The 26888-nt window shown below is 26.7% G+C and overlaps 3 protein-coding genes across 3 annotated transcripts in view; 2 read left to right on the top strand and 1 right to left on the bottom strand.

The window, feature by feature from the left end:
* LOC129607105 (protein single-minded) overlaps positions 1-15693 on the bottom strand; it is a 40827-nt gene extending 25134 nt beyond the window's left edge. The window contains exon 1 of the mRNA XM_055517840.1: positions 15507-15693. The gene's annotated coding sequence lies outside the window, so the exon portion shown is untranslated. The remainder of the gene's footprint in view (positions 1-15506) is intronic.
* Positions 15694-19151: 3458 nt separating this feature from the next.
* LOC129607131 (FAU ubiquitin-like and ribosomal protein S30) lies at positions 19152-19907 on the top strand. The gene is made up of 3 exons (XM_055517877.1): positions 19152-19217; positions 19401-19491; positions 19549-19907. The coding sequence occupies exons 2-3, from the start codon at positions 19414-19416 to the stop codon at positions 19867-19869; spliced, it is 399 nt and encodes a 132-aa protein (XP_055373852.1). The 5' UTR covers positions 19152-19217; positions 19401-19413; the 3' UTR covers positions 19870-19907.
* Positions 19908-21508: 1601 nt separating this feature from the next.
* On the top strand, positions 21509-26574 carry LOC129607068 (DNA damage-binding protein 1). Its single transcript, XM_055517780.1, has 13 exons — positions 21509-21835; positions 22035-22183; positions 22241-22503; positions 22567-22772; positions 22858-22940; positions 22995-23148; positions 23208-23463; positions 23595-23826; positions 23890-24238; positions 24294-25298; positions 25514-25703; positions 25939-26335; positions 26395-26574. Exons 1-13 carry the CDS (start codon positions 21775-21777, stop codon positions 26473-26475), a joined length of 3426 nt encoding a protein of 1141 aa, XP_055373755.1. The 5' UTR covers positions 21509-21774; the 3' UTR covers positions 26476-26574.
* The last annotated feature ends 314 nt before the right edge of the window (positions 26575-26888 follow it).

Below are 26888 nucleotides of genomic sequence, written 5' to 3'. Positions count from 1 at the left end.
AAAATACGTCCTTGCGAATTAAAATTTGTCGCCATTTACAGTTATAAAAGAATTTATAACATTTGAAGAACACACAAAAAATTTAACCCTTCAAATACTGTGGCAAAAAAATAATGGAAGAAAGACGACGCGAACCACCGACGGCAACCGAAAACCTACGGGAAAAATGCATATTTTTGATTTGAATTTTAATTAAAAATATGTATCTGATTAAAAAAAAATGGTGTTCTAATTAGCTCGTCGTAATTTTATATAATTTTCATAAGTATTTATATAATTTACTAGAAAGGAAAAAATTTTGCACTTTTTCATGAAAATCGCACTTTTTTTGCAGCTTTTGGAATTTCCTAACGGGAACATTATAGTCTAAATTGTCGCAAACACATATTCTGTTCAATTCAAAATTAAGCCTACCGTATATGCAAGCAGGTCGTTGATTCGAAAACAAACAATATAGTCAAAATTCGGAAGAAAATATTAATAAACAGTAATATTAATAAACCATAATAAACAGGTTTAAGCATTCTTTTAGTTGATAATAATTGCAAAAAAATTTCTTTGTACTTTTAAAAAATGAATAAATAAATAAATATGTATGTATGAAAGGATGAAATCAGATTTTTGTGTAATAAGTCGCCCATCCGAACATTTTGAATGTAATTTTAGGAAGTTGTTGAGAATAATCCTCGTAAATGGCTTTTGAAAATTTTTTTTCTTTGGAATGCCTGTTATGTACCTATACGTTATGCGTTCAAGAAGTTTGTTAAAGCATTGGAATAAATAAAAAAAATCAAATCAATAATATAGTTTTCTATGAATTTTGTAACAAGCTTTTGATTTAAATTATTCTCATAATATTTTCAAATTACTTGCTAGTAGTGACCCTCCAATACCACATTGATCCTGCTTACTCTAACCTGATTATTGTAAATAGGATTATTACATTCACATACACTTCCCCAAATGCCAAATTGACAATGCAAATGTGGCACTATTGGCGGGAGCAGTAGAACAATTAAAGAAAGGAGTTAATTTGCATATTGTTGATGATAAAAACTTTATTAGTTACAAGAAATTACAAGAAAAATAATAATTATGTTACTAGGAAGTATTTTACAAACGTGGGATGTAGAGGTACATTGCAAAAAATTTTAAATCTAGAAATAGTATAGGTGAGTGTTACTAGTTCAGTATAGGGACATAAGTGCAATATATTATATTTATTAATAGCAACTATGATCAGCGAATAGCAGGTTAAAAATAAAATTTACATACATATTATAATTACGTTTTGAATGCTGTTTAACAAACTTGTCGTGACAACGTATATGTCTTAAAGATATATTTCAATCTGTTATCTATAGCTTTCTGATACATGAATTTATTACAAAAATTAAAATTGTTTAGTATAATAGGAGAACCAAAGATTTTAGCAAGGATAATCAACAAGCAGAATCCTTTGATGTAAGAAGAAGACATTTCTTTCTCTAATCTTCATTTTTCACTACGCGAGACACCCCTACAATGAATATAAAATAAATATTAATTTAATTAAATTAATTCATTTAATTCATCAATTAATTCATTAATTTAATTAAATTAAACATATTAATTATATAGATTAGTTTAATAAAAGTTAATATTTTTAATTAATGAATTTTTAATAGCAATGAAATTAAATTTATTGAATATTTTTAGGTTATAATTTTACTGCTTTTAAGCACAAATACGTAGGTCACTACATATAGCACTAATTTTGCCAGCGTAATATCTTCAAAATTTTATTTTAAAATGATTATTTCTTAAAATTACTAGAACTTTAATCTGAACAAAAATTTAATTAATAAATTTAACATCAAAACTTTTCTCAGTGCTTGAATTACACGAAATTTATTGCAATATTTCTTAGCTTTCACTTACACGCATTTTATTAATTAGCTTTCACTTACACGCATCCTGTATAATGCAAATTTTATTCGAATCATAAGATTTTCAACAAAAACAAAGCTTATTTCAACAAATTTTGAACTGTTTGCTCCCAATGCATAAATGTTAATGAGACTGCTTTAGATAACAGCCCACTACACATATGTATATTCCTAACTATTTTATATAAACACTGCTTTATTTTAAAGAATTTACGGCATTATATATACATATGCAGAAATTGCGACTTTTTATCAATTTAATTAGTTTATTATATTATAAAATCACTTTTATTCTTTACACTCATTCTATACACTTATATATTCAACATATTTAACATATGTAGATAATTTATATTATATAATGAAAAAATGAAAAAAGACGTACCCCGTGCGTTCATTGCGGCCATTTTGAATTTTATTGAAATGTTATGAATTTTATAGGAAATTTTTTAAAGTTATAAGGAATTAGGATTAACTTTGTGGTTGTCGAAATGGGATCAACTTTAATTAAAAACACAAAAATAACAACACAAAAAAAAACAGTTTCGTATACGTTTTAAAGCTAACACAGATAAAGGTAGACTAGTTATCTTAAAGGCAAAAAAAACCATTGTCTTCTATTACAACTTCTAAAAATATTAAATAAAGTTAAAAATATAGAAATGTCAAGAGCAAATATATTACAAAAAAAAAACAAAAATAATATAAAATATTAGTAACAATGCAAGTATGCAAAATTCATTCATATAATACTGTCATACAATGTCATTTTATTATTTAATTATAGTTAATTTGCTAAATGTTTTTCGAACGATTTACAATATTTGTAGCTCAAAATGTTAATTTATTTTATATTTAGTTTTTTTTTTTTAATATTAACTGCCAAATTTCTTTTTATTACTTGAGCTTTTTTTTACCAATTCAATTGAAATTTAAATTAAGAATGTACTATAAGTTAAGATTTGTATAGCCGTCATGACCAAAGTACATTTTTTTTAGAATACACTTTTGCGTAGCATTTGAAGTGTGTATTATGTAAATACTTGCGATTATATTTATATGTTAACTTTATACAGTGATAAAAACATTTTGCGTAATTTCAAATAGTACATATTTTTTCTAAATGACAACAAGCTCAGATGTACGGAACATCGAAAATCACACTTTTTATATTTAGTTTTATTTTCATATGAAACTGAACTGATATCTGAGGATTCTAACTGAATAATTAATCTCGTTTTATATCGCCATAGCAGCCTCAACAACAGCGATAATAAATTTTGATGAGGAGGAGAAAGCAATGGTAACTCTTAATTTTTATTTTTTTTAATTACATCTTGTTTAGTTTTCTGGGTTTTGAATGTAAAGTTTAATAACTGTATAAATCTCTACCGTAACGAACCTAAAGAGATTCCGCTGTATTATAACGAGGCTGTCAAATCAATGGTGGTTATGGCACCCGTTTTTCAACCGAAGAGTCTAGTGTTCAAATACCGGTAAGGTCACTATAAAAATGATATTATATAGCTTGATATACAATTTTTGGCGCATTCGGCGAATTTTTAAAAAATGTAAAATACTATTTTCAGAAATTTAAAATTCGAAGACTCATACCTCGAGAAGAATGGTTAAAAACACGAAATTATCACTAAGTGGTTTTTATTTGTATGAACCCATTCTAACAATCTACTTCGGGAGTACAAAATAATCATAATTATTGGCGGACTCGGAAAATAATCGTTTGGTCTAATTTCAATTAATTTTTAAAACAAATTAAAAATTAACTGACAAGGGCTATTCATATATTTTTATTTTGAACTTAAAAATTTTTTTTGCTCAAAATAATTTTTGACAACTCACAGAGTACATCAAAATTTTATTGCAATTAATAATTATTGTCCATGACTTTGATCACCTTGCAAAGAAAAAAATAATGTAAACAAATTTATTTTTTTTTATTTTGAATAGAACAAAATTACTTACGAAGCAAATTTATAATATATTAAAAATTACTTGGACTTAAACATACTTATCGCGTATGTCGCTTAAAATATGTATGGATACCACAATATGTACTTTAATATTTAGTTCATAAATTTCTATAAAAGTTTTTAATATATGCATATATGTAGCTATATTGTTAGTACATATAAAATATATACAAAAATATTTGTTAAATTAAATATTATTATTTATTATTAAATTTTTTTTTTGATTACATTTTAAAACATTAAGCACGTGCGCTTTTTTTTTTTTTAATAATCTCTGAAAATATAAGCCTCACCGTTTCGCGAAATTTACCCTTTTATTGGGAAATATTGAAATATTCTGAATTTCAGAAAATGCTATAGATTTTTATAGTATGTTATGTGTACATAAGGTGCTGTTATCATTAAGTAATTTAAGTTAATTCGAGACAATGGAGTCATTTCATTTCGAATTTTAATTCAAATTTCGAAATTGGAAGTCAAAATAAATAATATATTTCAAAATAAATAAAAAAAATATTATACGGATTCAACACTCGATTGTACTCCCGAAGTAAGTTGTTATAGAATGTGCGACTTTGTGTGCATGTCAATCTGGCACCTGATGCAATTCCGAGACAATAAGTTAATGTCTCTGTTCATATTTGACAAAAAATATGAGCCAGCAACCAATTTCCTCGTTGCAATTTCTCAAAAGACTGAAATCCAAATGGTTTTGGTACCCAGGGTCTATTTTGGCAGCTTGATATTTTGCAGAATAACTTCTAGGCTGACAACGGGATATCTATGTAAGAGAACTTTAATATGTTAATTTCGGAGTCATCCGACGCATAATTTCGTTAAGTATTATCTCCTTTCTGTTTCATGATGAAGCCACCAAGATTGAAGTTCAAATTTATAAATGAATTTTCAAAAATTGCTTGAAAATTCAAAAATTGTTTAAAACGTCCGCCAGACGTTCACGTAAAACGTGAAGACTAAGGTCAGGGGATCGAGTTGGACAGCAAATTGAACCATTCTTACTGATTTCGCTGTTATGGTAGTGGAAATATAATCACCTTTGACGTCTCTGTGGCAATGAGCCGTAGCTTCAACGTGTTGGTGCACACATGATGTGTTTCCCATTATTCTGTTAGCGAATAATTTAGGAATTCAAAATATCTCGCATCATTTCGAAAATTTTCACAAATACAGTAGTCTCCATATCGTTGTACTTAAAATTATCCATAAATTAACCGAAAACCGATTGTGAAATGAATGGGTTCTTGTAGCATGGGGATTTCTTTTACACTAGCACTGTTCGTTGTGGTAGTTAAACATACCACTGTTTGTAAACTTTGATTCATCGGTCCATAAAATCATTGCTAAAACATACGTTGCACCAAAGTCGCTTTCGTGAAACCATAATGCGATTGATGCGGTGTTCTTGCAAAAGTAACTGCTTTGACTGTAAATGAAAAGGATATTTATCATTGAATGTAATTATATCCCATTCAGTGGACCGAAGTAAACCAGAATTGGTTGCAATTCTTTGAATGCTTATACTTGGATTACGCGAGTTCTTTGTTCGCCTAGATGTATTCTATCATTCTCATTTGTAAGTTTCATCGGGTGTGTCTATTTGTCTTTTAGACAGTTACATCGAGTATATTAATTTCTGAAGAGCGTGAAGAGCAGATATAGTGTACATGAATAATATGCGCAAATAGATCATCTGCACTAAGTGATACACAGAATGTTATATGTTATCACACTAAAACTGAACAATTACATAGATACATATATAATATTATTTACATAAACAAGGATATTCGACTAATAGTAAAATGTAAAGTAGCGTTGACAAATTTTCAGTTTATACGCATCCAGCATAGCATGACAACATAAAAAATTTTATGTTTAAATTTGTATAGCATCAACGTATAAGTATTCTAAACAAGTTTTACTGAATTTGCTTCCCTTTTCCTGAATTATATCCTTAAAATTAATTACTCATTAAATATATATTAAGTAATTATGCAATATAACATAAGTATGTGCTTGCACTTAATTGTAAAAAGGTATACGATTCTTATACATATAAGTATGCAATATGGGAATTTATATTATATACGAAGTTTTGTGTGGTACATATGAAAAATGCAACATTTTAAAAGTGTGCGTTGTTGAATATAAAATTAATTTCTAATTTTATAAATTTATTTTCTTCCTGATTTTATTTTCTTTGCCTTTGTTCTACGTATTGTTTTTCTACAAAAATGAAGAAATATTTCTCCCCAATTTCAAATTCCCATTTTAATTATTATACATTATACTTACATACATACATTCAATATACGATTAGACATACAAAAATCAAACACTAAAAAAATTTCATGCACTATAAGAAATGTAATTGATCCAAAAAGACGGGCTTCCGTAATTTGAGACATGCTATGATATACCAAATATAATACGCATATATATACAATATATTAATTTATAACTAAGTTACGTTGCCTGCAAATATATATTCGTGTATGTACATATGTACATATGCAGCATTTTATGTATCGATAAAATAATAAGGCTAATATAGTGCCAAAAGTATTTAAGCATCAAAAAATTTTAACTATAAATGTTGTACGAGTACGTAATTATTAAATATCAAGGATTTTGTTGTTGCAGGCGCATACTGAAATCATTTAAGTATAAAGTGAAATTTTGAAGATCGATTTTTGTTTTATTTAAAAGATTTGCTTCAATAAATTTTGTAAAATAATATTTAGACAAACGCATACATACGTACCTACATGTATGAATAAATGACTCTGAATTTAGTGTTAGACTATAAGACAGAATGAATGGTTTTTTTTTTCATATTGCACTGGAATTAATGTTTATTCACATTTTTGAAATACCCAATTTTTAATATTAACAATACATATACGGGAAGCAATGCAACGTAATCTAAGAAATAGATGTAGTTTTGCCCTTCCGTCTTTCCCCATCTATAACAAATAAAGCGCTCCCGCAAGACCTTGGGTTCTGATAAAGTTAAGTACCTCGTGGGGTGAAACACTAAGATTGCAGATTGCAAATCTATATTATTTTTTGAAATTTACACTCTTATTATGATTGTCCAAGCAAATGACATTTTTACCTAATATGAATTTTAGTATTATAGAGATCGCGAATTCGCTAAAATTTTTAGCGATTGATCTGTCAAAACCCTCGAATGAAAAGTCTGTATGACAAACTTAATGAATGAAATTAAAACTCAAAATAAATATTTTTTTATTGTTTTAACTATTTTTAGGTTATGATAATGTAATTTTTTAACTCAAGTAGTTATAACGTTTTTAAAGTGATGAGCAAAACCATGAAAATAAGTTAAGCAATTTTATTAAAAGTGCTACCATAATTAACATTGTTAAATCAAAATTTATTTAAGGTTTCTTTGAAGTTATGCTCTAAAAACATTTTGAACTTGCATTTTCACTTTTTCGGAGTATTGCACTGGAGGGTAAGAAATTTTTTAAAAAATTTTTCAGCGGACTGAACTCAAATTATATTTTTTACTTTTTCTAAAAACACAATGAAAGGCCAAATAAATTTTTAAACCAATAATTAAAAAAAAGTTAATTACTACTCCAAATTCTCCATGACAATTGCTCTTATGCACAAAAATTTTGAAAATATAAGAATTTCAATTATCAGGCTTTGTAAAATATTTTTCTGCAAATGTTTCTGTAAACGAAGCAAACACTTTTCAATTGATTCTAATAAGAGAATGCTATACATTAGTCCTACATACATAAGGCGTATTTACGAAAATAAATCGCATAATACTTTGGACAAAACAAAATCTGTTTACCAATGGAATAGTATACATACATTTATTTTTGTAAAACATAGTTTCTTTATGTATATGGTTATTTTAATTCTGCAAATATGTGTTATAATTACCGTTAACAAATAATACAACAAAATATGCTATATATAGAAACACACATAGTTGTTTTGTTAAAAAATCTATAGAATGGTATAAACAGTTGAAATTTTTATTGACGATTAGTAAAGTTTTTTTTTAACCGATGATGCATAATTAAATACATACATAAAACATAAAAATTTTAACGTATATATTTCGTTTCCTAGGTCAGTAACAGGTCGATGGTTGTACATTTTATAAGTACATACCATGTGTGCCGATGTATATGTGAATAATTAATATAAGAATAAAATGCACACGTAGTAAGAAATTATTGACAATATAGGTGAATAACAACAAAAAAAAAAAACTTCAACGTGAACGTCACATGACCGGGAAATGGTGGTCAAATCTTTAAGAAAAATAAAAAAAAATAAAGAAGACTGAGCTGAATATCAAACTTAAAAAGATGTATTAGCTGCTAGGAAGACACTCCGACCTCAATATTCATAATAAGCTTTTGCTCTGCAACTAGGTCCTTAAACCTGTACGGACTTACGGTATTCAGCTTTGGGGCGGTACTAAAGATAGCAACATTAAAGTCATACAGACCTTTCAAAACAAGGTTCTCAGAATCATTGCTAATGCGCCATGGTACGTAAGTAACGATACTCTGCATTGAGACCTAAATGTGCGAATCATCAATCAAAATTACTCCCGAGATTTTGCATGACAATCCCGAGATGCAGTCATTTTTGGATGCGCCAAAACGCCTTAAACGTACGAGACCACTTGATCAATAGGAAACGCACCCATAAACCCCCTAAAGCTAAAAGAATTGCTGGATAGGAATTACTTTCTTAGTTGCAAAAAAATAAGATTAAAAGAAAAGAAAATTACTCGATTGCGGACAAATGAAGAATTAACTTTGTTATAATAGAAAAAATTGCTAAAATATTGCGAGCTTGTATAAAAAGCAAGCAAAATATAGTTTTTTCGAAATAGTATAAATATATTATAGGCTCTAGTGTGTTATGCAATGTATGTACATAAATGCACTTGTTAGATGTATATACATAAGTATGTATGTATAGATATGCGAAATAAGATCAATTGAAACCAGCGTTATAGCAATACCTTCCTTTTTGTAAATAGCTCACACTCTTGACAAGAGAGTATCCAAGTTTTGTACACTTAAATAATCAAAAGTAAACTGTGACTTATTATGTTATTTAAATTAGTATGAAACATGGGCATATACATATATACATAATATACCCATCCAAGAATAGTACAAGTATACAATACCGAAATTTTTTGCTTTTAATTTTATATTCACAATTATACAAAAAGAAATTTTTGAACTTATAAAATTATGCTTTTCTTTTTTTTGCATTTGTCCAGCCATATACAAATGTATATGCAATCAACCAGCAACTTATGGCCAACTCGAGACTGTAATTTGACACAAAAATTTGTTTTTTTTTTACGTTTTTTATTACTTTGCATCTTATATGGATTTTAAATATTTTATTAACTTATGCCGTGAAATTTTTAAAGCATACAAAGCTATTTTTTTCCTTCGTTCTTGTTTTTTTAATAATTTATCCTTGGCTCACATGCCGTTTTAAATAAATTTCAAATGTAATATGAAATTCATTTTTTGTTTGTAATAGCGCAATTATGTTAATATTGGTGTTAATAAGAACGCAATTGTCATAAATAAAACCACGTTGATTAAAAAAATAAGTTTTTCAAGAAATCAAAAAAAAAGAGAAAGCATTTCAGTATTTTGACGTCAAGTGTTTTGTGTCACTTTTCTGTTTCAAAAACGGAATTTCGTTTTGTGGTTCTAGATCCTGAAAATTTTGCTTAAAAATTAGGAAATAGAGTCCAATCAGAAAAATAAATTTTTTAGGGCTATTCATTACTCTCATGTTTTTGCTTTATTAATCTAATAAGGAAGAAAATTATTTCAAAGCTCGATCTTTAGTCTCAATTCAATTGTGTTTTTGTGGAAGCTGAACTTATTTTTTTTAGGTGTATGAAAAAAAACTCCCTTTTATTCGGAATAAAATACTTTTTATTTTTGCTAATATATTTCGTGTAATATAATATATGTATATACACACTTTATCAAAGCTGATTTTCTGAGAAGCTAAAAAAAATTTATATTTCGGAAAAGTTATCAGCCATTGAGGAATTTTTTGAAGCTTAACTTACTAACCAATTAGATTAGATTAGATTTTCAAGGGAAACGAATGGGGCAGGAGAAACTCTCCGAGCCACCGTATAGCCATTTCTGACTTATTGTAGCCTCCCCACGCTCCCTCCTTTAATATCCCAGTTGGGCAGAAGTTCCCGAACACTTAAGAACCCATGTCCAAGACAATGCCGGCGCCCGACAGTCGCAAAGGATGTGCACAGTGATCTCGTCACCGCTCCCATAAAATCTGCACAGGGAAGAGCCCGACTTACTTCTAACCAATAGTTTTCTTACTAACATATTTGGCAGAGTTGAAGATATTATTTTGAAGGAAAAAAAGTAATAATAAATAATTAAGAGAATTTGAAAACTAATTGAAAACTAAAGGTGTATCTCTAATTTACGAAGAACAACTATATTTTTATTGATTATTAATTGGGGGTACAGAAAAAAACACTGTACTGAATAAGAAAAAGCAATATAATTATTGTAGTAAAAACAGATTTTAATGCTGTTGGAAAAACAGAGTAAAAATTTTTAATTTTACAAAAACTAAATGGTAATATTTGGATTTCTCCGACTTTAAGAAAAAAAAAGAGTTGAACAGCTATAAAAATGTCATATGGGTGGAAAACATAATTATGATTGTATAATTTTTTAGTTTTCAATATTAAATCTTTTATTAACGGGGCTTTCAAATGCAAATTAGGCTTATATAGTATATAAAGAACATATATGTACATATTATTTAAGTGATCGACACTTACTGCTCATATGATCGTTATTATCACTAAAAAGAAAATAAACTAAATTTTCCAAACATAGTATTTATTCTTTTGTTTGTTCATTTGCAATTTAAGATTTCAAAGGAACATTAAATTATTTCTGTTATTTTTTCTGTTATTACTTTGTTATTAAATATTGTATGTATATATGCACATATTTATAATCTACATACATATATGAATATTACAGATCCCTTTTTATTATGAAAGTTCAGTTCATACAGTTATGTATGGAGCAGGTAACAAAATGAAAAGGGAAAAATAAATAAAATATATGTAGCAGTTTTATTGTGAACTTGTGATTCACAGTAAATTAAAGTTTCCATCCGGTCATTGTGGCAATGTAATAAAAAATACCAATGTAGAAAGTATAGTTGTTAAATATTCATAAATTATAAAGCTCGAACATACTGTAAAAATAATTTGATTAAAAAATAACATTAATATTTTGGCAACGTCAAAGTATAAATAATTTTCAGTAAAAAAAAAGAAACACTCACTAGACAAACATTATTTTTTTTTTACAAAATCAACTGAGCTAAAATTTAATACGGTAGCGTGAAAAGATCTATAGTTAATTAACCAAAAAATTCTGAACTTTCATAAGTATATACGAAATTATTTGTTATATAATAGGTACCCAAAGTATGGTTCAACGCGATAGGGGTGTCTACTAGTGGTGTTTAAATGAATGGAATACAAAATTAAGATTACACTTTTTTTTTTTTAAATTTCTTGCTCGTTAGTTTTCGATTTAAGCTCTCTTAACATTATGTTACCTTTGCGATTAACTATGTATTTATATATGAACGTATACATACATAAACCCCAAGTATACTACAAGTCTGTACAAAATAAAAAACTAGTAATTAAATCAAAGAAGTTATGTAAAATGTACGTTTCGGAGAGTGTACTTTACGTTACTTAAAATTTCATTATCCTTTACCTTTTTTTTCTTATATACATACATATATGTATCTTGAATTATTGACGAATTTAGAATTTACATATTATATATTTATTTTCACTTTTTTATTATTTTACGAACGCGAATTGGAACAATTAGAATTGCCTCACAAATTTTGTTTTCGTAAATAAATAAATACTGAAAAATTTATGGCAAATTTTGTCTGTTAAAACTTTGTTTAAAATTGACATTCATAAATCACTGGATAAAGAATTAATATTCCATTTGAATGATAATGTTTGGCAACCTTTGATTAAAATTTTATATTTGTAAACAACACAAGCTTCATATACCGTAGTAATTGTTTAAAAATATTATTTTATAAACATACACACAAACGTATGCGATAAAAAAAATGATTGAACAAAAGACCAGCGAAAATGAAGTGTCAGATTTCAAATTATGTGATTTATTTTTAAATGTAGAAAATAAAATAAGAAAAAAACACAAAGTAATTCTTATTAAATTTAGATCTTTTCAAAATAAAAAAAATATTTTTTTATGCTCTTTTACAAATGTTTAATTGTCTTTTCTTTATAACTTACAATTGAAATTTAAAGAAGGTTCTTATAATTCCACTTGCGCATGCTGTAGAATAATTCTATATTTTTCAGAAAGAAAGTGTTATTCCTCTACGTTTATAAACATTACTATATGAACAGACATATACATATATATTATATCCGTTTGGGGGGCTTTTTTATTCTGATTTCTATGATCACATAATATATGTATGTATTGTTAGTATGTATATGCAATCGCATGATTTTTAATGCATATAATTATAGGTACTATATTTGCATATTATAAAATAGGTCAAAAAATTAATAATAATTTATTATTAGTAACTTAAAACTTTAATGAAATGCGTACGTTGAACTTATTTAGGTTAGAAAAAATTTATTAGAATTTTCGTTATTTGAGTTTCTATATTATAATGGACCTATTATATACGAAAAAATTTTCTACTATTTAATTCAAATTTCTATTTCATTTTCAAGAAAATTCAAATTTTCTTCTATTTATATTCGTTTAAGCAGGATACAAAATTTAATACTGGTATTTTGCTTAAACAGTGTTTAATAGTTTTATGTAAAATAGTATGATCAGACAGAAAGGTTATGAATTTAAATAATGAATATTACCAACAATATGAAGGTTCACATACTTAAAATTTAATAATTCATTATTAATCAAACAAATTTCTTTCTTAACTTATCACATAAAAATTTTTATCCACTTGTAGAATGTTGACAATGTTTAAATACTTAATGCCGAAATACTTTTACAATACATTTCCACCTCATGTTATTCAAATATATTTCAGGATATTTTTACATACATAGCTATCATTTATATGGTAATGAAGGAAATTCTTAAAATAGTTTATTCAAATTTATAGATTTATGACTTATTTTTTTTTTCACAAATCCATCAAAGGTAATGTCCATGTATATATAGACACACATAATATACCGATTTATTGACATTTATATCTTCATTATTATTTAAATTTTGAATATTTTTTAAATTATAAAAAAATAATACGGCAAAGAACAATAGACGATCTTTCATATATTGATCCTGATAAAAAGATATTAAAAAGACAACCATGACGCATAAGGACATAAGTTTTAGGAAAATTTTTGTGTCAATACTTGGATTTATATATATATATGGAACAATAAGATGTCCTGTCAAAAAAAAAATATCTTCATTATTATAGATATTATTTGTATCTTATCAAAATTTTATCTTTTCATAGACTTACGTTATCATAAAGAAGAGTACGCAATAAGTATACGAGTGTTTTATATATAAGAAGAAATTATACCAGCATCTCTTTGTATAATCATTTTTTAAGAAGAATTATAAAACTAACAAATATACATGTCCATGTATGTATGAATGTTTTATTGTTTTTTATTAACACGGTTGTGCAAGGGGGTCTTCTGATTTTTTATTAGGTTATAGAGATATATTATTGAGAAATTTCTATGATTGTTTATCCTATAAACAAAAGCATGTCAAATTCATAATCTTAAATTTTAAATAATTTAATAATCGTATGCATTTTCAAAATTCCACCAATTTTAATCAGTTGATCATTCAATTTTTCGGATATACACATACATACATATATACTCATAAATAAAATTTCTTTATTCAAATTTCAAATGAAATTTATAAAAATACAATAACTTTTTCTCATTGATTTTTTTAATCTTATTTGAAAGATTTTTTCAGATATACAAAATAAACTCAGAATTTTTATAAAATTCAAGTATCCAATCGAATTGAATATTATGGTTATAAAAAACCTTAAAATTCCGAATTCTCAAAAAATTGTAACTATGTACATATATGATTTTCATTGTGTATAGAAATAAAGTTTATGTTTGCAGTTACTGTTATCACATATTTCAATAATTATAAATATTAAATTTTATTGTTTTAATTTTAAAAATACATACATATAGTTCATAAAATAGTTTTATTTAATTTAGTGTCATAATAATTATTTGTAATATTAAAATCTTTACTCAAAAACAATATCCTTTGAATACTCGTACTCATTGCGTTAGTAGCAGTAATAATATTTTAATAGTAAGGCGGTCGGTAGAAAATAAACGTGAAATGTATAAGTTGAAATTTATGGGCCTCATTTTGAGGTGTATTTCAAATAAAATGAAAATATATACATAACATCTTAATCAATTAAAGATCATTAGATCTGTGTTTTTAAACTAAAATAACGACGCATAAATAATTTTTGTATTATTTTTTATTAAAATTCCAGTGAAAAACATTTTCATGTAAAATGTTATCAAGAGGAAAAAATATATTGATCACATTTTCAAAAATAATTTCAGATTTCATATAAAACCAAGCTTTTAATTTCATATAAAACATCACTTAATTTCAGATTTCATATAAAACCAACTCTTAAAGCTCTAAGTTCAGAAACTCTACATATTATTCAAAATACATGGCAGTACCCCCCAAATTTTTTAATATCGATTGTTATAACGTAATAATGAAGTTACCGATAGTAAATGCGGCTTAATATAGTTTTAGTTATTTGGTTGTTTTCTTATTTTTTAATCTTGTTGTTTTTTGGATATATTTCAGGGTTTTTAAACCGTATTTAAACCGCGTTATAACTCTAGAAGTATATTGCTGCTACTTTATTTAAATATACGCATTTCTATTTATGTGCAGCTGCCATTTCAATACGAAAAGATTTAGGAATGATAAATTTTATATTTATGCATATGAATATAAGGCATTTTTTGCATTTTCCAAATGGGGATCAAGCGTCTTTATTAATTATTCTGAACTTTTTGTATGAGATTGTTATATTATTACCAATCTCATAAATTGATATTAGTAATATTTCAATATTTAAGTTTTGATATTCATCGGCATTTTTTATTTTGAAATGGATTCGAAAATGCTACATGTTCTTTAAAGTAAGAAAAAATTTTCAATTTGGTTTCTTTTATTTTTCCGGAATATATTCTTGCAAATGCAATATTCGAGTACAAAGCAACTATGTATGTATTATCGGATATTTTTGTAACATTGCTTCTCAAGTTGTGAGACAAAATCAAATTATAATATGATCTATAAAATGTAAAATATCTTTGTGATTGCAGCCAATAAAATAAATTGTAAAAATTGTTATACAAATTCAAATCATAGTATGATATACGTACCTCACTTTCAGCTCAAAAAAATATAAAGTTAATCCAAAATTTTTGTATTATTATATAATTATAATATATATGTATAATTGTTATTTTGTATATTATAGTATATACGTATATATATTAATATTTATTATATAAAATTTATATTTACGTACAGTTGACAAAAAATCGTGTTTACTTAAAATATACTAAATATAATTTATATAATATACCTTATGGAAAAATATAATTTTTAAATATTTCTTTTTTTTATATATTATTTACTTTTCTTGATATAATAAAATCATATATATGTATGTACATATGTATATATATAAAAATAATATTTTTTAATAAATATTTAGAAAAAATTATTTAATATTTTAATTAAAATATTTAATTATAATTTTATTTATATTTTTTTTTCAATTTTTTTCTTTTTATATTTTTTATTATAATTAATGTATAAATCGTTTTTTTTTATTAATTATCACAAAATTTTTGATTTTAAAATTTTCATAATTTCGAAATGTTTTTTTTTATTTTTTTTTTCTTTCTTTTCTATTAAAAAATTATAAATTTTCTTTAAAATTATATTTAAAATAATTTGAATTAAAACTATTCATGCATATACATATAAAATATACACATAATATATGTATGTGTGTATGTATGTACTAAGGATGACATTAAATGAAAAATAGTTTGACTATATTGGTTTTTATGTAATTAATAAATTTATTAGTCATTATTTTGTAAATTTTTTTTGTATGACTGTCAATTATATAAAATTAATAATTTAATGCAGACATTTTATATATGTATATATTATGTATGTATGTATATTTATTTTGTATAAAATATATTATAATAATTTATTATTGTGTAGCGCGCAATCCAAAACTAAATATAAAATATTGAAAAACCGTTACGACGCGAAACAGGACTAAACTAATTTATAAAATATAAAATAAATTTCCCGTCAAAAAGAAAAACAACAAACAGAACAGAACAATAATAAAAGATGCATACTTGTGTATACATACATACATATATTTCTATATACGAATAATAATCATAACAAATAATAAAACAAAGAAAATGGAAAAATCACCTATTTTATAAAAAAAATTCTTCCAATAAGAAGAAAAACAAAAATTGAGTCAAATAAGATACTAACACACATACATATACTGTGCATAGACATTCATACATACATACATATCCATGTACATATATAGATACTTATGCTTACATACATTTATTTATAAAAGCGTGAGGTTATTTAAAATTTCTTTTGTTTATATAACTCAATTTTCACTCAAAATACAATATATATATGTGTATATGAGTATATATATAATGCAATCTCTTGCTAGACTTTCGGTTGAAGAAATACTCATTTTCGATATTATCATTTTGAATATGTGATGTACCAATGTATATTTACAAAATATATGTATGTATGTTTGTAAAGGAACACCATGTCATACATTTTTGTTCACCAATTTATTAATAATATAGGAATAACCATGTACTCGTAACTCTATTAAACGTACTTATAATAAAATTTACTCCATTTTTAAAGCGGGTATACCAATATGAAGGTAAATCGTATAATTGAAGGTAAAAATTATGTATTGATATATACATATACGCGTTTGTAAATTTTGTTATATATATGTATGTAGTTATTAAAGATATAATTATTGAACAGTATACATTTATTCGCTCATTAATATTTAATACATGTACATACATGCAAGCATTAATATATGTATAAGCATTTTATTGCAAGTAATATGCATATACAAGTAAAAATTTATTCCGCTATAAATGCGCTCCATTTAATTAATATTTATTAATTATAATAACAATAGAATAGAAAAACTTTAAAAAAAAATTAAAGCAAGGTAAAAAGGCCCAAAAAATTAAAATTTTTAAAATACATAATTGACTTTTCAATTGCATAATCCAATATTTCTTAGATTAGATTTAATTTATTTATGTATGTAAAATAAGTTGCAATTAAGCTTTTTAATACTAATCCTATACTTATATTTAAGACTATATTTATGTGTAAGTATAGTCTTATTCTATGCCAATAAATTTTTTTTTGGACAACAAACAATTTAACACCAAATTTAGTAAGTCTGCAATTGCACTAAAGCAATTTGAAAACGTAATACATACTAAATATTTTCGTTATTAAAGAAAAAAAAACATTGTAAATGGTTGTTTTTTTTTTTAATTTTTACGAAAACAATGTAAAGATGTATGTTTACATTTTTGTTCTATAATTTTTTTATTATAATTTATTAAACAGAAGAGAGATTCGAGCCATTTTGAACGAATGTTCTACATTTTTCTAAGTCATTGATAAAAAAAATTTGATATAAAATAACATTTGCAGTACTCTATTTTTCTTAATAACGCCTAAAATAGAACAAATAGGAAGATAACCCATACTAAGGTCAAATAAAAGTTCAGTAGACGAGGTTGCTAGGTGTGCATTAAATTTAAGGCTTCAATTTATTAAAAATATATGTATACTTAAAATTTCAAAAAGTAAAAAAATCAGTCGAAATTCGCTTTATTCTGCTGTAGCTCCAAAACTGTTGAGCTGCGAACATCTTCCCCATACAAAAGTTTTGTTTACTCATGAAGGTCTATGTAATGGTATATAGCAGTGCACTTTGATACGATACATCCTGGATTTACTGAAATACAATGAGTACTCAATACAATATGTAAACATCCTATATATCTAACAAGAAAACCTTTTTCTTGCTTTAAAATAATGTCATAAGTGTCATATTCTCTCACTTCTTGTTTTTTTTCACACGGCATAGACAGAACAATACATAGACAGAATTGCAACTCCAACGTTTCAAATTTATTTATTGTGTTCTATCACATCGGAATTATCATATAAGTATATATAATATAGTATCGAATCACAAAGTCGCCTTTATTGAAATTTATCGTAAAAATTACCCAAAACATTTCTATAGACACGAATCATCAGTAAAGTGCAATTAATTAATGTTGAACTATTTACAACAATAATATCACTATATTTAATGATTCGATACTCAGAAAAAGTCTCGATTTTTTTAATTTTATGGTATTGTATATCAACATCCACAAACCGACAAATAAGTATGTACATTTATATAAAATTAATAATTCTGTTTGACAAATATAATAGGTTTTTAACATATTATTGTATTACATTTATATTATATTATTATATTTATGTTTTGAATTCTTGTATTATATTTGTATTATATATAGATACATATTATATTTATCTTTTGAATTATTGAATTATAGTTAACTGACATGTATAGTACAATGAAATATATGAAATGAAAAAAAATATGAAAATAAATAAATCGATTTGACAGTTTTTTCCTAATTTAAACTAACTAAATTTAATAAATGACATTGACAGTTTTGAAAAATATTTACATATTCAAAAAATTATTATTAAATTATGGCGAAAGTTAAAAAGAAATCGCTGATATTTTAATCTTCAAACTGGTATAATAAACATGAAATAAAGTGTAAAACGCAATGTACACATATATTGGGTGTGACAATCAAAAATGCTTATGTAGTAACTGCGTTATGGAGCTGAATAGTAAACGAGATATTGCGCCCTCTTCCACATCCGGTTTTAGTTTATGTGACATTTAAAATAAACCTTTCTTTCCGATTTGTGAAATTGACAAGGTATGTAGAATAAAAATTTACAAAATAATTTTTTTTTTAGAAAATGTGATGTGTATTTTAGTAGTTTATAATAATTATATTTATTTTGTATAATATTTATAATGTGAATAATATAATGATAAATAATTTGAAATTATTTAAAAATGTAATATCAGCATGATTAAATATTTGTTTAACTTTTAGTTCAATAATCAAAATGCAAATCTTTGTACGCGGTTTAGAAAATATAGAAACGTTCGAAGTTTCCAAAGAAGACACAGTTCAAGTTATAAAGGTAATTTAGTTACATAGCCTTATTAAGAAAAAAGAATTTATCTTTTTCGTATTTTAGCTCCAAGTGTCGCAAAAATATGGAGTAAATTGCGATGAAATTTCTTTACACAGCGAAGGTAATATCCTTGATAACAACGTCCAAATAGGAGAATTATCATCATGTGAATTAGATGTCACCGTTCCACTTTTGGGTGGTAAAGTCCATGGTTCATTAGCTCGTGCTGGTAAAGTCAAAGGCCAAACTCCAAAAGTAGACAAACAAGAAAAGAAAAAGAAGAAAACAGGACGTGCTAAAAGAAGAATACAGTATAACAGACGCTTCGTAAATGTTGTAGCTGCTTTTGGTCGTCGTCGCGGACCTAATGCTAGATCATCATAAAATGTATTTTATGGAATAATAAACTTTTAAAAAGGAAATATGTTATACATGATTTGAAAAACGATTTTTTTATAAATTCAGATTGATTACTTCAATCACAATTGCAGAAATATAAAATTCAAGTAACCTTTATCAAACAAGAGTAAGAGGTTTCCTGAGTAAATTGGTATGAATGTTTAAAAAAGTTCACTTGATTTTCTGCACAAGGGGTCTATAACCGGTGGATCTTCTTATCTTTATGAATTACGGGAAGAAAAATTATGCGCTAAAGCGAAACCTCGATCTTTTTAAAACAAGAAATGGAAAATAGCTATAGAAGATCTGTGTATGTATATAGGTATTTAAAATAGATAGGAACTTGTAAATGAAAGGACGAAAACTGGAGATGTGTTTCATACAAGTATGAAAGTGAAACACTAGTTAAAAATGTCATTTTTTGAATCAGTGACAACTCATGTAAATAGGTCGTTTATGAACATATTTTTTATTGATTGAAATATTCGTCGGTAAATCAGTTTGCTGCACAAGTTAAAAAATAAAATGTAAACTTTTAATGCAGTCGACCTACATAAGTATACTGAATCAAAATCAAAATAAAACACTAAAGCTAAAGCAAAATTTTTATTCAAAGAACAATAAATTATCTAAAGAAAATATGTTTAATAATTTATAAATCTTTAAAAACTTTTAAAGATAATTCAAGTTCGAATTTATTAACAGCAGAAACCGAAATAATAACAATAAGGGTATATGTCACTACAAAACTGATTTTAAAATTTTTGGAGTTATTCATCAATATTCTGGTAGTCGTATTGCATAAAGTGATACTACATCCCGTTTAAGTCCTATTCTGATTATTTGGTAGTCATAGTACGTTATAGTGTTACCAACTTAAACATGATCGCAAGTGTGAGTAATCTTACATGTGAGTAATAAAAGTGAATAATCTTACATCAGATGTAAGATTATTCACACACTTGCGATAGTGATTTTTTATCACCTGAATATTTCCATTGGATAGGCCGTCACGCCGAGGGCTTATAGTTTAAATATATAAATAAAATGAAAAAACCGGAAAGTTAGTAGATACAAAAGTTAATTTTACATTAAAAATTTCAAATTGATAATTGGATTATTTGTACTTCATCGAAAAAAAGAATAACAAGAACTTTTAATAAAATTATTGGTATTGCCAAAAGTTTTTCGAGACATTCAAACAAGTATTAACTTTCAAGTTAGAAACTTTTTTTCAAAACCCTGGAATACTAAAAAAATTTCTAAATCTAAAAAGAATTTTAAGAAATCCTAAGGTTTTATTTTAATATTTAAATACATATGCATATACATATACATATTAATATGTATATATGTAAGTAAAAACGTATACATAATTAAAAAAAAATTATATGAAAACACGTGTAAACACTCAATAGTCACATTTCATTGAATAAAGAGTTTACCCAACATATCATAATTTTTAAGTGATTATTTACCTAATAGCAAAATAAAAAAAAATAATCTAATAAAATTGACAAATAATTTCTTTTTTCACATGTACATACGTGCATTCATATATATTTAAATAAAAGAGAATTCTGATTGGAGAAATATGCTACGAATTTAGAGTAGCAATTAAATTGTTAAAAAAACTTGTATAACGCTCAATAGATTTCGCTGTTCCGCTGTAAATTCCTTCCAACAACAATATCAAAGGAACTACCGGCTTTATAAAAAGTTTATTGGGAATTGCAGACATGCAATTTATTTGAAGGGTTTGGAATAGGAGCTGCTGACAGATGTATAATTTTGTTCCGATTTTCATTAAATTTTGTAAAAGCGGGTAATAAATTCGAAGCTGTTTTAATTTGCTAAAATTATTTAATAAGGAATTTTTTATAATTCGAAATGAGTCACCATTACGTTGTGACGGCTCAAAAACCCACGGCGGTAATTGCTTGTGTTACTGGTAAGTTGCTAAATGTGCCAAAGGTTAGAACTTCTAAAAGAAAATAAAATTCAAAATGTGAAATCGAGGCGTTGTCGTTGATAATTTTGTATCAACATTTCATAAAATTGCAATTGGCTTTCTATTTATACATTAATAAAAAATTCCGTAGACTATTTAAAAAAAAACTACTTATGTGCACACATATATCTATTTTTAGGGAATTTTACATCTCCCACTGACCTGAATTTAATAGTGGCAAAAACTTCTCAAATTGATATATTCCTAGTAACACCTGAAGGCTTGCGACCTTTAAAGGAGATAAATATATATGGACAAATTGCGGTTATGAAGCATTTTCGACCACAGGTATGTTTAAATTCCAACTAAATTGGATACTGTTATTTTTCTGTTTTCATATTACAGGACTCCCAAAAAGATTTATTATTTATATTAACGCATCGGTATAATGCCATGATTCTCGAATGTAAAATGAAAGGAGACGATATAACTGTTATTACTAAGGCTCATGGAAATGTTTATGATCAAGTCGGGAAATCATCTGAAAATGGTATAATTGCAGTAATAGACCCTAAAGCGCGTGTTATAGGAATGTGTATGTATATTGGCGTTTTTACTATAATTCCTCTTGACAAAGATTCAGGCGAGCTGAAAGCTACGAGCTTAAGGTATAAAAAATAATTTTTATTGGTAAATAATAATTTACTTACATTCCAAAACAATTTGCGAAGGATGGACGAGCAATTAGTTTATGATGTTGAGTTTCTGTATGGTTGCGTCAACCCAACAATAATTGTAATTCATAAAGATAATGATGGACGTCACGTAAAAACCCATGAAATAAATTTGCGTGACAAAGAATTTATGAAAATAGCGTGGAAACAAGAAAATGTCGAAACTGAAGCTTGCATGCTCATTCCCGTGCCAACTCCGTTAGGTATTTATTAATCTGTTGTCTTTTTATTACTTACGCGTTTCTCAATGATAAAGGTTTTTTTAAGAAAAATATTTTTTTTTGTCAGGCGGTGCTATTGTAATTGGAAGAGAATCTATAGTTTACCATGACGGAAGTACATATGTTGCTGTTGCTCCGTCAATTTTCAAGGTATGGTGAATATATTTCAATCTCTTCAGATATCCATCAATCTTGATATTTTAGCAAAGTACAATCAATTGTTATGCAAGGGTGGACGTCAAAGGCTTAAGATATTTGTTAGGAAATATGAGTGGGCAGTTATTTATGTTGTTTTTAGAAACAGAAGATAATCCAAAAGGAAACCCTTTTGTTAAAGATTTAAAAGTCGAGCTTTTAGGTAATTATTTATAAATCTCTGATGTTGTGATGCATATTTGTTTTTCATATTTATAATAGGGGAGATTTCAATTCCTGAGTGCATTACTTACCTTGATAATGGGGTTCTTTTCATTGGATCAAGACATGGAGACTCTCAATTAGTTAAATTAAGTGTATCTGTTAATGAAAGTGGATCTTACGTGGTTCCAATGGAAACTTTTACAAACTTAGGTCCAATACTCGATTTATGTGTAGTGGATTTGGACAGACAAGGACAAGGGCAAATTATTACTTGCTCCGGAAGCTTTAAAGAGGGATCCCTAAGGATAATTAGGTAAACATCAGCTGTTAGGGGCGAATTTGCTAAAAATTATTTACAAATTAACATTTTTAATAATAAATTGAAATTGAAATGTTATTCCACAGAAATTGCACAAATCCCTCATGATATAAATATATTTTTAGAATTGGTATTGGAATACAAGAACATGCATGCATAGATTTGCCCGGTATCAAGGGAATGTGGTCATTGAAAGTTGGAAATGAAAACACAAATTATGAAAACACACTTGTACTTGCTTTTGTGGGACATACGAGAGTTTTGACATTAACGGGAGAAGAAGTAGAAGAAACTGATATTCCCGGCTTTTTATGTGATCAACAAACATTTTATTGTGGAAATGTTGAATTTGACCAAGTATGTCGCCTCATTAAAGCTATATATCTTTTTACATTTTCTATAATAGAACGCTTTATTTAGATAATACAAGTAACTCCTTTATCAGCGAGATTAGTCAAAATTGGAAGTAAAAACATGGTAGATGAGTGGAAACCCCCTGGCGACAAAAGAATTGGAGTAGTAGCTTGTAATAATAACCAATTGGTGTGTGCTTCAGCTAATGAGGTGTATTATATTCACATTGAGAATAGCAAATTAGATGAAAAATCAAGAAGAACCTTAGAATATGAAGTTGCTTGTTTGGACGTTACTCCTATAGGAAACGATACGAAATCCGCTTTTGTTGCAGTGGGTCTCTGGACTAATATATCAGCTGTTGTTTTAAACCTCCCAGAACTTGATGTTTTGTATACCCAAAAACTTGGAGGCGGTAAATATTAACTCATTTGATTTAATGGGGTTATATTTATTATTCTTTCTTTTAGAAATCATACCGCGTTCGATTTTAATGACAACATTTGAAGGTTGTCACTACTTGCTCTGTGCGCTTGGAGATGGATCTATGTTCTATTTTGTGCTGAACGAACAGGATGGATCTCTTTCAGACAGGAAAAAAGTTACCCTTGGGACTCAACCGACTATTTTGAAAACCTTTAAATCTTTTTCAACTTCAAATGTGTTTGCTTGCTCCGACAGACCAACGGTTATTTATTCATCGAATCATAAATTAGTATTTTCAAATGTCAATTTAAAAGAAGTAAACCACATGTGCTCATTAAATGCAGAGGCGTATCCAGATAGTTTAGCATTAGCGACAAAAAATTCTGTTATTTTAGGGACAATTGATGAAATACAAAAGCTACATATTAGAACAGTACCTTTAGGAGAGGGGCCAAGGCGAATTGCATACCAGGAAAGCTCTCAAACATTTGCAGTTTCAACTATACGTACCGATGTTCAAGAAACATCTGGGCTGGTCCCATCAAGACCCAGTGCCTCAACACAGGCTCAAAATATTACTTCATCAAGCAACACTTTACCAAAATCTGGTACATCGGGAACCTCAGCGACAAATATTGAAATTGGTCAAGAAATCGAAACGAACAATTTGTTGATTATTGATCAAAACACTTTTGAAGTTCTTCATGCTCATCAATTTATGCCTTCTGAATATATTGTTTCCTTGATGTCTGCTAAGTTAGGTGAAGATCCAAATACATATTATGTAATTTCAACGGCTATTATACATTACGAAGAACCTGAGCCTAAGGTCGGAAGAATAATTATATTTCATTATAATGATGGAAAATTAACACAAATTGCTGAAACGAAAATTGACGGCTCATGTCATGCTTTAGTTGAGTTCAATGGCAAAGTTCTAGCTGGTATTAGTAGTTTTGTAAGATTGTATGAATGGACAAATGAAAAAGAATTACGAATGGAATGTAATATTCAAAGTAACATCACGGCGTTATACCTAAAATCTAAAGGTAATACATGTTATTATTTTAAAATAATAAAAGTAAAACGAGTTCCTATCATATACTCCTATATCAGTAATGTTTTGATTTTAACAATTTAAAGCAGCTTTTGGTCTAAAAAAGGTGTTTAAAAGCGAAAATTATTTCATATTTTTGAGGCTTTTTTTATTTAATTCTGCAACCAAATTTTAAAATTGATACGATTAATGTTACTCTTTTTTTAGGAGACTTTATATTAGTGGGGGACCTTATGAGGTCAATGACACTTTTGCAACATAAACAAATGGAAGGAATTTTTGTAGAAATCGCAAGAGATTGTGACCCAAAATGGATGAGAGCTATAGAGATTCTTGATGACGACACCTTTTTAGGATCGGAAACTTTTTCTAATCTTTTTGTTTGTCAAAAAGACAGGTATGGCAAGGTAAGTTTGTGAAGGCATTGATTCACGCACAATCAAATTTGGTATAATCTGTATTTCCAAAGTAATTTCCAACTTTTGTCGAAATTTTACTTTTTCGGAATTTGATGTTGCGACTATCATTGCATTTACGAATTTACACATGCTCAAAAAAAAAAAATTGTAAATTTTTATAAGTTAGCTTCATTTGAAATTAAAATATTGAATTTTTTCTCTTTGCTTTTGTAGTGCGGCAACAACAGATGAAGAAAGGCAACTGTTACCTGAAGTAGCTAGATTTCATTTGGGAGATGTTGTCAATGTATTCCGTCACGGTTCCCTTGTTATGCAAAATGTTGGTGAAAGAAGTACACCGAATCAAGGGTGTGTACTATATGGAACAGTTAATGGCGCTATTGGAATTGTTACTCAAATCCCACAAGATTTTTATGATTTTTTGCACGCTCTCGAAGAACGTTTAGCTCACACAATTAAATCTGTTGGCAAAATAGAACATTCATTTTGGAGAAGTTTCTATACAAATCAAAAAATTGAAGTGTGCGAAGGCTTTATTGATGGTGATCTGATTGAAAGTTTCTTAGATTTAACCAGAAACAAAATGTCAGACACCGTAAAAGGGCTCGAGGTAATTTTTGCTTACATATAAAGTTTTGACTCATACTTATGATTCTTTTTTATTGAAAGATGACTGTCAATGGAACAAAACAGGAAGTTACTGTGGAAGATGTTATTAAAGTGGTTGAAGATTTAACGAGAATTCATTAAGATCTTATTGTGTCTAAAAATGTTATATTACAATTAAATTGAGCAAATGTAGATATATTTTTTGACTAATAAATATTGGCGCCCGAATTAAATTTTTTACATTAGGTTTTATACGTTCAATTTTATTTAATGATCTTAAATTAGAATACATTCTTAGTGGCAATAATTTTCATTCACTTCATATCATTTAATTGTTGGAATATTTGATTTCATATACATATATCGAAATTTTGTACAAATTTTCCGAAAATATTTGAATTTCTCCTATCAAAGAAATGAATATAATATGTACAAAAAACTTTTAAATTCTTAAACTTTTCGTTTCATAATGACAATTTTTTAGCTCATTAGTTACAAGATAATAGATTATTGAAACCTTTAAAAAGAAAAATAAATTAAACATAATTATTTTA

The sequence above is a fragment of the Condylostylus longicornis genome, unplaced genomic scaffold, assembly GCF_029603195.1.
Source record: "Condylostylus longicornis isolate FDR11 unplaced genomic scaffold, ASM2960319v2 ptg000026l, whole genome shotgun sequence".
Classification (NCBI taxonomy): domain Eukaryota; kingdom Metazoa; phylum Arthropoda; class Insecta; order Diptera; family Dolichopodidae; genus Condylostylus; species Condylostylus longicornis.
The sequence above is the reverse complement of the archived record's forward strand: the minus strand, read 5'-3'. Positions and strand labels throughout refer to the sequence as shown.

Bases quoted from the DNA above. Each gene is read 5' to 3' on its own strand.
- LOC129607068 (XM_055517780.1), top strand. From the start codon at position 21,775: ATGAGTCACCATTACGTTGTGACGGCTCAAAAACCCACGGCGGTAATT. The intron at 23,827-23,889 runs GTATGTCGCCTC...CGCTTTATTTAG, and splicing joins GAAATGTTGAATTTGACCAA to ATAATACAAGTAACTCCTTT. The intron at 25,704-25,938 runs GTATGGCAAGGT...TTGCTTTTGTAG, and splicing joins TTTGTTTGTCAAAAAGACAG to TGCGGCAACAACAGATGAAG.
- LOC129607131 (XM_055517877.1), top strand. From the start codon at position 19,414: ATGCAAATCTTTGTACGCGGTTTAGAAAATATAGAAACGTTCGAAGTT. The intron at 19,492-19,548 runs GTAATTTAGTTA...TTCGTATTTTAG, and splicing joins ACACAGTTCAAGTTATAAAG to CTCCAAGTGTCGCAAAAATA.